The 11,872-nt window shown below is 48.3% G+C and overlaps 1 protein-coding gene across 1 annotated transcript in view; it reads left to right on the top strand.

Moving 5' to 3' along the window:
- Positions 1-2,746: 2,746 nt before the first annotated feature.
- LOC122364286 (cholecystokinin receptor type A-like) overlaps positions 2,747-11,872 on the top strand; it is a 37,923-nt gene continuing 28,797 nt past the window's right edge. The window contains exons 1-2 of the mRNA XM_043334511.1: positions 2,747-2,926; positions 10,104-10,973. Of these exons, the coding sequence (XP_043190446.1) occupies positions 10,471-10,973 (503 nt within the window). The 5' untranslated portion in view covers positions 2,747-2,926; positions 10,104-10,470. The remainder of the gene's footprint in view (positions 2,927-10,103; positions 10,974-11,872) is intronic.

The raw sequence follows: 11,872 nt of genomic DNA, 5'->3' as shown, positions 1-11,872 counted from the left end.
GGGCGGAGAGGATAGCCGAAGGGCGCCCGGCCGTCAGACGACCATTAGTCCGAATGGCTGAATGGGCGGATTTGAGGAATCAGAGCCCGCACTAAGCAAAGCTTGTTGTGCTGACCCTGGCCCCACCACCCGATCGCGCAATTCCAGTTGTATGGCAGAATTTCCGGCGCTTTTATCCACTCGGCCACGGAGAGGACTTACCGACCTGTCTGCAGTAGAAGTTGGGGAATGTTGTGTGGGTGACTAAATTCTTAGCATTAAGCTTGTAGCCTGTTTAAAGACATTACGAGGTTTTTAGAACATCGAAGTTAAGTTTTCATGCGACACAGGTCATGTTTATTCAAATTTAATCTAAGTTAGCTCCTTATCTGTTGGACTCAACGGAATGCACTGCGCTGAAAAGTGCCAAAATCAAATCAAAAGCTCATGTATCCATTGCGCCGTAGTGGAGGGCAGCGGTTTAGCCATCCACATGGGCGTGCGCTGATTAGCGAAGAGCCGATGACCCCGATCGGATCAGGTTGTGAGTGAGCCGGCTCTCCGCAGCTGAGGAGCAGCTTCCGGTATCCGAGCTGCCGAGCAGACACCGATAAATGGGCCGCATTATCGGTGAGGGCAGCTTGGGTTGGCGACCAGGTCACCCGTGGCACGGGGTCCGCCGCGTCAGCTTCCCTGCCGCCACATAAATGTATACAATTATTTAACAGAATCTTCGTGAGTTCGAGAAAGCGACTTGCAAATATAAACTGACGGGGTGTCGTCAGAAACAGCCGGCCGGCCCGGTAATCTATATGATAATTCCCGTTTGACAGCCGATTAGAGCGGGAAATCGATTGTCGGGGACACTTGGTTCACCCTGCCGCCTCATGACGTCACTGAATGTCGGTTTGCCATCTGTCAACGGGCACAGATCCGCCGTATACGGCCCTGTCACCGTCTCTCGCCGACGGCTGTCTTCCCGACTGACGTCCTCCAACTGGACTGGGATGAGCCGCAGCTCTAAAGGCTGACCTGCCCATGAAGATGTCCCAAGGCAAGACTTGGCGTCATCATATCATTTCATGCCATATACGAGTAGCTGTATATGACTTTGTTCTTCCCCTTCAGCGGTTTCGTATAACCGCTCGTCCTCAACTTTCCACCATCACTTGCCGTCCGCGAATCCTGCACAGTGCGAATTGTGTGATAACTGCCGCTAGCTGCAACAAATGGTTCACCCTGAGACTATCAATTCTGACCGTAACACCTTGGTCTGTCATTGATAGCGACGACTGTGTCTGAGCGACCGAGTCTGATCGGTAACGTCCGGTGGAGCCGAATCGGTGGCTGAATGAATGCATATTTCGTTAGATTCGCCGAGCTCAACCGTTTCGGATGCGTTCAAACATTGCCGACTACGGCAATGCATGAAGAGAATCAGCACACGTAGTCATAATCTTTATAGCGTTTGCCCCCTCCCCCCCCCCCCACACACGCACTCATTTGTCAGCCCCTGAAAACACAGTTAAGGTCAATCGCTCCACACTTTCGTATGTACTCTCTTTACCCTCCATACTCTCTCACACAGCCCACGTCGGCGAACAGTTCTCTCAGCTTGAGCTCGGAATCATGTATTAGCGATGCAGGCCGATGGGGGCGTTGCGACTTGGGCAGAGTGGAAGTGTAGCTGCTGGAATTATCTACAGAGCCTGGATTAGGCCAATTCCTAATTAATGTTATTCTACTTTAGGGATTGTAGATTGTGGTGTGGTTGAAGATATCCTTTCTCGGGGGACGACTGCGGACCACTGCACTGTCGTCTCGACCTTCAGTTGGACCTTGGTCCGGATCCGTGCGACCCAAGGCGCTCATCTGTTACCAGAACAAACTTTCATCGCCTCCACCGGCTCAGTTAGCGCCTCTCCATGGCTCGCCCTTTACGAAAGCACAGTCACCCTGAAATTGATGATCCGGAGTTGTTCTGGAACCCGAGATAAGTTCGATATATTTTCGCTCATTTGTCCATGATGACATTTCATTTTTAGGTAGGTACTGTGCCTTATTGTTATACATACCTACATTGAAGGCTTTCCACCCAAGGTTCCATTGAGGCATCTCGCACTGGTCGCTACCGGCACAGGGGAATGACCCGACCTGACCTCGCCGGAGGGGCTGTGACGTCACCACCGGCCGGTCGTACTCTGCTAGGTATCGGAGCTCACTCCAGCAGCGCTGGTGAGCGGGCCAGGGGGAAGCTGCCCGCTGTAGAGTGCTCTGCCTATTACATCTACATAACTCCTATCATCTCTGTCTCGCCCTCACTCTCAGTATTCCTACGACGGCTATCCCACGGTCCATCCCTTCTACCCGTCTGTATATCTATGTCTAATGTCTTTACTCCTTCCTGTCTCTCAAGTGGCAGCTCGGGCCTCTTTCTGTTCCTTATTTGTCTTCCGTTCCTTCTATAACTCTCGTTCCTTCTTTCTCTCCCGGTCCCTGTACCCCTCCCGTTCCTTATGTTCCTCGCGGCCCTCAACTTCTATCCATGTTCTTAACTTCTCCCTTCCCTTCCCGTCCCTTCTATTCCTCCTACCTCCTCCCATCCCTTCTCTCTCTGCCCCCTATCCCTCCTGCTCCAGTCTTCCCCAAAGCTGCGTCGTGTCGGCGCGGGCGCGGCGCCCGGCTGCCCCCGGCGACGCCCCGAGGCAGCAGTCGGCGCCTGCAGCGACGCTGAGACGCCGGCGACGGTTGGCGACGGACGGGCACCTGGTGAGACCCCGGCGCCCGCCGTCGGGACTCGTCGACACCGTCGATCAGCGTCGGCATTCGTCGAGAATAGACAGACGACGGTGGAGAGGACTACGCCCAGCGGGAAAGAGATAGATCAACAGGCCCTTGGTGACGACTTCGTCTCGAACGACGAGGCGGGTCACTGAACCTCGTACAGGTAAGGGCGGCAAGCGCCCGCATTACGGGCAGATAACACCTGTGTGTCGACGTGCTTGTGTACGTGTAGGTGTGTTTGTGTGCGTAATGCATTTAAAGTGCGACTGTTGCAAGTATGACAGGGTATTCCGTAATTTGAACACAACCCGGGAACGATTTTATTGACTGGACTTATGAATGTATAGTTACTCTGACTCTGGTTGATATAATTTCAACTGAGCGCTGAACTAAAACAAACGTTTTGCTTTATGTCAAATATTATAACACTGCCAGGTCCTTTGGTGCCCGAAAGATTGCCAGTTAGCTACGAAATAACTATTTTTGGACAACTTCGAATGCTGGGTGTAAGTAAACATGGATAAAAAATAAACACTCTTATTATACGACGGTGTTACAAAAAAAGCCAGTCTTTATATACGACAACAATACCTACTTTGGTGAATGCTTTTGATGGCCGTTGCGTCATCACCAAACGGTAAAGGTTATACTGCCTTTGATGATCATCTGAGAAGGTCAAAGTTCCCGTATCTTACATTCACTATGTCGACTTCCTCCACTAATTTAATCCTGTGGCATAATATAAATCGATCTGCTAAGGAGCGTCAGACAAGTGAGTCTCCATTGATTCTCCCGATCTTCCTCCTTCATTGCATCCCTACCCTATACTGGTTATGATCATTGCTGATGCCTAAAGCGTGTGACGTGTTTTCCTGTATGTTTGATGCTTGTGTTTGATGCAGTCTTGCAATGCAATCCTGATGCAATCCAGCCATCCAAAAAACTTTGCGCGAGACGTTTTCTTGGATGGTTTTCTTGGATAGCTTGATTTCACCGAGGGCTTCTGTTTTAAAGAAAATTTGTAAGCTTTGCTGAACTGTTAAGTAATCAGAACTGCCAGTATTTCAGTATTTAACGTGTAGTTAATGTTACTGTATTTTATTTATGCATATTTCGGCCTTTTTAAGCAAATAACGAACGATTTGTTGTCCAGTTGTCCAGTGACCAAGGCCAAACAATATTGGCCGAAATATTTGGACTTGCATACGCAATACAATCCCAGTGAATTCCGATAAAGTTTTATATCTACAAACGAACGATTTAAGAAACATACAGGAAATAATATCTACAGTATTCAGTCATAGTATTCTATGACCGTGAATATCTAGGACTCTACCGCGACGAAATATTTCTATCTCGAATTCAACTCGAATTTTCAAAGAATTTCATGCACTCGGCCAAGGCCTCGTGCATGAAATCCTTTGAAAACTCTCGATAGAAGTATTTCGTTTTCGCGGTATCGTCCAAGAATGTATATTCTGGGTAGGTAGCAATGAACTGCATTCGGCGCTATTCTGAAGCAAAGCAGCATTTTGCTATCTGTTAACGATAGAAAATGGCGTAATACGAATCGCAACACGTACCTATCTATTAGGTTATGTTTTGCAGGGATGTTGCCTTAGGATTTTTAATTGAAATTGACATAGCTCTGAGATCAAAGAATATCATTGGCAGAGGTGATGGCATGCTATTTCATCAGTATATCTAAGGATGGTTAATTTTATCATTTGCTAGCATCAAAGTTCGTTCTTACTTGCCAGTGCTAATTCGTTCGGTGAACTTTTGATTGGATCTCATTTTTCTCTGGAAGATGAATGGAATGAAATGCTTTGAAATCAACACCGCCCAGTTTTAAGGCCTTTTAAAATAGATTTGATTTATTAAACCGATGATTTTCAATGAAACTTGACTTTTGTTTGATAGACAGTACGGACCCCTATAAGCATTCAGGCGTGTGTAGTGTTTGCGGTGAGAAAAGTGGGAAGAGAAAGCGCTGAGCCCTCGACCAAAATGCCACTTATAAGAGATACCTGAATAAGACGATAAGAGTGGCTTGGATAAAAAGCTACAACTTCATTGAAAACCTACAATAAGAATGCTACACTATAGGAGCGGAAATGGGCATACGCTACTCGCTAGGACATTGATTTGTGACATAGGGAGGAACGTTTCGTTATACAATGATTAAATCGTCCACTTAAATATTCTCAGCATTTCGCTATGTTTGTGATGCGTGCTAACTGGTTTAGGTACGAAACTTACCAGTACATATTACCACTTTCAAACTTAACCCATGAGCACCACATATACATATGTTATGCATTATGTGCAATATACGACCACACGAACCTAGCTAATGCTAAGCATGTTTCGTTGAATAGGACGGCCTTCTCATTATACCCCGGACAGTGAAATGTGTATACTTTTGTGCTACTGTGTGGCTGATTCGCTCTATACTTTGCTTTATAGGAGGCAATAATCTACGAAATAGCGGATCAAGGGCTCGAGAAATAAGCTCTGAAATACCTGTGGTTGTTGTCAAGGATATGTATAATAGCTTACATGCAAAGAGCTGCATTTTTACTTCAGAATGACATTTTTTGGTTGGTATAGCCAAAGCCAAACTGGTATACCGACTGCAGTTTTTTTCATATGATACTTTGACATCAAGTATCGAGCTAAGCAAAGTTTATTATAGCGTCTATGACACCATGAAATAAATAAATAAATAATGTGTTGTGAACTGCAGCATACACACAATAACTGCCGAGTTTTTCAATAAGCCGTTTGCAGTATTCCCAGAATAACTCAATCGTTGGTCCTAAGTGTTTTTGTTGGCAAACTTTCCCACAGTTGCGAGTGACTGCTCATACTAATTTCTACGGACGATTATGGTTTATATTAATTCACTGTTCAAGAACATATGAGTTGTTTCTTAAGGGCTTATTGAAGGGCTAAGAAAGATCTGAAAGTTTATAATCAACTTTAATCAGAGTTAATGAATAGATTAATAGAGCTCGTTAAACATTACGGAGTGTTTTAATGGGAGTGCCTATTTAAGTTTCTCTATGTAAGGCTTGCTCGCACAGCGGCGAGCTGGATAATCATAACCAACGCAAGGAAAAGTGTAATTTATATGTAGATCAGTAACGTGATGTGTGAAAAATCATTGGTCTAGACAAAACTATAACTCTCAAGCTAGACCAAGAGATGCAGTGAAAAGGTCACCAATGCCTACTTATGTCGTCAATGACACATAAAGTAGCATTGCTAATTGCTTAGTGTTCACTATGACTCTTTAAGATGCGCAAGACGCATGATATTAAAATACGTCATCACACTAAATTATTTCTACACGTTTTCGTTTCTTAAAACGAGTTTACTCATCTATAAAATAAAACATGCTCGTTTGTTCTCGGGTTTCTCTCTCTGATAACGGCCGCCATCGCTGCAACATCGCCCGGTCCATCGGTCCATGATATTCACATCAGTAACACGGGCGTCTCAGCGGTGGCACCTTGTCGTCTCACAATGGGCGTATTTATGCTCCAATGAGACCCGGCAGCGGTGTCTCCTCCGCGTCTCCGAGCTTCCTCACCAGCTTCGTATGGTGTGGGCGGCTTATACGGACATACCCGGCGCCAGACTGGATCCATTCCCTGGGATCCTGACCGGATCCCAGGGGACACCGCAACGCCAGTCATACGTGCGAAAACAGCTTTTTCGAAATATATGAGAAGGTTCTAAGGGAATTGAGGCCTGGCTTGAGCTGTGAGTGAAACTCCAATTGGGATTTCTTGACAGTATTTTGTTGGAAACGCGTGATTTCGGATATAACAAACCTTATCTCGTAAATTTTCATTTTGGCGTTATTTGCGACAAATGTTAAGTAAAATTCGGAGTCCTGGGTGGCTCACAAGTTCTCCCTCAGCCCCTTTCCCTCTCTCCCTCGTGCTCTTTCTCACAGTATCTATCTATAGCGTGTATTTTTTGCTTATACGATCCGCCCGAAATAATCATGCGTGCGTCAGATATCCCGACCATATTCCCGAAGGTGAACTAGCCTCTGCAGCTTCTGATTGCCGATACTGCAGAGGGCAGCCAGTCTCGTGTCACTGGTCGGGTCAGCTCATCTGCCGGACAGAGTGGACCGATGCCCCGGGGACAGGCGGCGCTGATTCCTTCCCAGCACGAATCAGACGGCTGGCTCCCGACAGGACGGTGCCGCGGCTATGTGAGCGGACGTGGGGCTGGTGGTGGCTGATGGCGACCTGCCGCGTCCGGTTACGCGGAAACAGTGTGTATGTGACCGATGAAGGAGCGATGGGGATTTATAGTGAGCTTCGTAGCTTAGCTGTATTCGAGTTTGATGTCGCTTTCGGGGAAGGTCTCTAAATTTGGCGGAAAAGTTCAAGAGCGGTGATTGTGTTGGGTCGGTGATTAGAGGCCTGTTTACACGGGTTGATTGCCACTCAAAGGGTGATCATGACGTGACATTTTCGGAATTTGACCGCACAACAGATCCGGGTCGGCGTGGGCGTTGGCTGGATTTTCCCGAAATGGTCATTGCGCCACGCAGTCGTCAGAGTAAAATTGCTTTGGGGCTGACTGATGGAATTAATAGGCTTTCCATTGGGAAATATATAGGATGACGAAATAGTGACAAAATCGGTGACGAAACGAAAACATTTTAAACAGCTCTTCCCAGTGCAGCTTTATTGCGAGTGATTTTTTTTTCAAATTGAAAATCCTCAAGCCAAAAAGTAGCTATTACATGGAAGCCTCTTGCAGAATGTTCTTGGCGTGCACGTCGTTGTTCATCCCTATCTTATGGCTGTGGGGTCCATTTCTGTCCCTGGCGCTGAGGCCGAGCGCCGACTAACTGCTGGGTCCATTACCAGTTCTCTCATTAGCTGACCGGCTCATGAGAAGCGCGGCCTGCGTAACCGGAAACTCTAAACGGCTCCGCTGTAAAACTGGCGGCCCAACAAAATCAGCAGCTCTGACGGGATGTTTCCCTTAGAAATAATACAGGTAGTTTTAAAATGTGTGCCAGTCGCCAGGCCGTCACCGTCAACTAAGGCACAGGCAGTGAACAAGCACAGCGATTTAAATTCTAACAAAGGCAAGTATCACTGAAATGCAGTATTTTCGCTTTGTTGTGAGAAACATTATTCAGACGAAACTGAAGTAGACTGCATGCTCCCGTCACTGCTTATGGATAGCGATACAAAATTATCTGTCTGATGTATGTGTGCATGTCTGTATACAGACGATTAGTGTCGAGCACATGCGGAGTTCTCTGTCGTTATCGGTCAGCCGTAACGACTGCCCTTATCTTCATGGTCCTTTGGCGAGCTCCGCAGTGACCTTTACGACTATTGTGGTCCCGTCTGTGCAAGTTCATGGCTGGAATATGAATCACGGTAGCGTGACAGATATAGAGCAGGATGTAAGCATGCTGATGTAAGCTCGGTGATAAAAGAAACATTTCAATTCTTTCCTCTTTTTATGTTACAAAATGATATTATAATATCATTGACAAACATCGAAATATAATTTCAGAGTATAAATATATTTTTACTCTGAAATTATATTTGGATGTTTGTCAAGTGATGTTTCCATGACACTTATATAAAAATCGAAAATATGTTGCCGAGTTACGCTATGGAAACGAAAAGAATATGAGTCAATCATGCTCCACAGGTCACACGCAGTTTGTCGCTCTAAGTCTACATTTCTGGACTGCATTTTCCGTCCCCTGGTAACAGTCCCACACCACCACGGGCCGGGCCGTCACTCGCCACGAACCTACCGACCGACATGGAGAATCGGTCGTAAATCGGCACTGCCAGCCGGAGAGCGACGGTCGCACAGCGCTGCCGCAGTTACGATCGTATCGTTACGATCGCCGATACGACCCGTCATAGGAACACTACGAACGACGGCATATGGGCCACAGATGGGTGGGGAGAAGCGGGGGATATTGTCAGGAGATAGGACAATGTCTGAGGTCGGCGGACGGCAGAATAGGACGGTCAAAATGTCGCGGACGGGGAAATGGGTGACCAATCACAGCCGCCAGCAATGGTCAGTGGCCAAGGGTCAGACGACAGTGCCTATTCCTTTTCTGGTTCTGCTCCGAGTTTGGGATAGGATTTCTGGGATTTCGAGCACCACGTCCAAATTCACCAACCATCTTTCATATCATCATCAGGAACAATAAATCGCTACCTCTACAGTGCACAACGACAGCAGTGCTCTTGATCTGACGAAACCGTCAATCATGTCGTTCTATATATGGAGCCCGCTCTCACGACCGTGATTGACAGACACTGTATCGAGTGGGCGGCGCTGGCAATTGATAAATCCTGGCTCGGGCCCGGCTGGCGGCCGGCGGCCCTCGAGGAGTGGCGGCGGCAGCTGGGACGCGTGTTGTGCGTGTCGCACAGACGCGCCTCCAGCTGGCAACTGTTGCCAAATCTCCAGACAGGGGCGGGCGCGACAGGTGTCGGCGATAGATCAGCGGACGACTGCGTCGACTCACCGCTCAGAACAGTGACAGACGCAGCTATTGTTGCGGCAGGAATAGTTAGCGTGTTAGACAAGGTCCTGCCTCAGCATACCGCAAATATACAAACTGCTAAACTCAGCTCCTCGGCTTATAACTCCGTTGAAATTCACCGCCCAAGAGAAGTGTGGCGGAGGTGACTGCGTATATGCAAACGGCTCCCTCGGTGACCTTTTATAATTAGATGCTCAGATTTTTCCTCGGTGGCGTGTGTTTGGCTCGTGACGGCCTTTACTACGACCAGCCTCCGCACCGACCTCCCTAGTCCCTGGCAATCGACGGGTGTGATTTAGACTAATAAAACATTTAATTCAATATCTAATAGTCAAAACTAGTGAAGAGGATTGATTCGTCATGAGAAATGATACAGCTAGGCTGAGCATACGAAACAAGGTAACGCAAAATGAGTAAAGCAGGTTTTAGGAAACAAATGAATATGCCACCGCATTTAATTGCGCTATCAATCAAAATCACTCATGGACCACGCACATTTAATTGGCTCGCAGCATCCCATCACCTCACAGATTCATTTTCTGTGCCCGCCCTCGAAAGCCAATACGAGTGTGACAAATGTGTGGAATTCGATCGGTCGGCCGGCCCGGTGGAGCCCGGCGGGCGGCCGGGCCGCAACAGTGTTTCGGAGTGGTTCTGACGGCCCGCTCGTTTGTGTGCTTTCATTCTCCGGTGTCCCGTGGCGGGGGCGGGGGCAGGGGCGGGGGCGGTCCGCTGGCTGGTCTCCCAGCTCTGACAACTGTGCTGTTGCTTCCAGAGCGCCCGTCACCGGCGACCGTCCATCTGTGAGCCGACCTCCGACGCTTGCTGGCCTCAACGCACGCACACCGCTGGGCAACGCACTCGGCTGACGTCACTGGACCGCCGTGACGTCTTTGGACCGTAGTGACGTCATCGTCCCAGCGAGACCCGGCAGCCGGAGAAGTTTTGTCAGTCGGAGCTGCCAGTCGGAGCTGCCCACGCTCTTTGCAGAGTGGTGGTCATCAGCTCGGCGGCCAAGCCCTGACCGCCCCGGAACTCATCAATCAGCGGGAGAAGACCCGACATCACCCTACCCAGATCTCTGATCCGGTATTGTGACGCTGTTGCTGCTGCTCAGACACGAGTGGCTGCAGTGCGCCACCATGAACGTCTCGAGCCCGAAGATGACAGATCTCGGCATCACGACTGCCTCCGTCAAGTCCTTCAGCATGGCCTCCAACGACACTACCACCACCACCACCGCGGCGCCGGACATGTACGACGCATACAACTTCTCCGACGACAACCTCGACTTCTGGGAGATGGAGAACCCGGAGGAAATGCTCCGACCCTGGGTCATCAACGAGTACTTCATACCGACCGTCATCACGCACTCGGTGACGTTTCTGATCGGCGTTATCGGCAACCTGGTGGTCGTGTTCGTGATGGCTGGCGACCGCAAGTCCCGCACGGCCACCAACATGTTTCTGGTGTCGCTCTCGCTGGCCGACCTGCTGCTGCTGAGCGTCTGCGCGCCTCTGGAGAATCTGGAGCTGTTCGTCATCCAGTGGGACGTCGGAGGGACAGTCTGCAAGATGGCGGCGTATTTTGGGATACTGTCGGCCATGGCGTCGGTGCTCAACCTGACGGCCGTCTCCCTGGAAAGGTGAGTGGCGGGGGATGGGGTTGTGGGAGACTTTCAGTTGAGGGAAATTATATCGTAAGGCGCTATATTGCTGAGTGATGGAAAACAGTTTTAGCAGAGAAACAGTACACAATTGTGACTTGTGAGTCTATATATCCTAACCGAACTCTGTCTCTATTTGAAGCGGTTCAGCAGCAGCACTTAGCTGTTTTCCTTTTTACAGCGTTTCAAATAAGCTGAAACAATTCAATTTGTAAAGCAGAATGCATTTTGCTCATCACGCATGCATATGTCGCCATTTCGACAAGGAACCTCGGGGGTTACTTCTCCAACAGCTTGATGCAATGCCTTTCGTTCAAGGCTGTGGACGGCGTTCAACTTCATCCTCACGTCGTTATGGCTCACTGAAAGAGCCATCGTTTCTCGTTTATGCGCTCAAACGCGAGGCGCCTTCAGGATGATTATCCTGATTATAAGAAGCCATGGAATTTTCAAACTGATGAGCTTGTTTCCAGTATGGAAAACCAAGAGCCGTCCAAGTGGATCCATCCCAATTGAAATTCATTGTGAAAAAGTCAACTGAATATGCATTAGGTATTAATTAGGTGGGATACTTGAACTTCTGTGTTTCACTTTGCAATGCTGTGAATACGGGATTGGAATCGTAACACAGTAGATCATAAGTTCGAAATTATTTCACAACTCGCGATTTTACAAATACGCTCGATCTTTTTTTTTTTGTTTGTTTGTTTTGTTTTGTTTCTCGATCCAAATGCTTCTCGCCATGGCCATTTCATGCGGTCCGGCTCTGCCTATATCACCCGCGCACCGTTGAGAGCAGTAATGGTCTTGCTCGAGAGGTTAAAGCCGATGTGGGGCAATACCCCACTGCAACAATAGCATGGTAACACATTGTGCCT

This window comes from Amphibalanus amphitrite, unplaced genomic scaffold, assembly GCF_019059575.1.
Source record: "Amphibalanus amphitrite isolate SeventyFive unplaced genomic scaffold, NRLGWU_Aamphi_draft 000666F_arrow, whole genome shotgun sequence".
Classification (NCBI taxonomy): Eukaryota; Metazoa; Arthropoda; class Thecostraca; order Balanomorpha; family Balanidae; genus Amphibalanus; species Amphibalanus amphitrite.
This window is presented reverse-complemented; position numbering and strand designations above follow the sequence as displayed.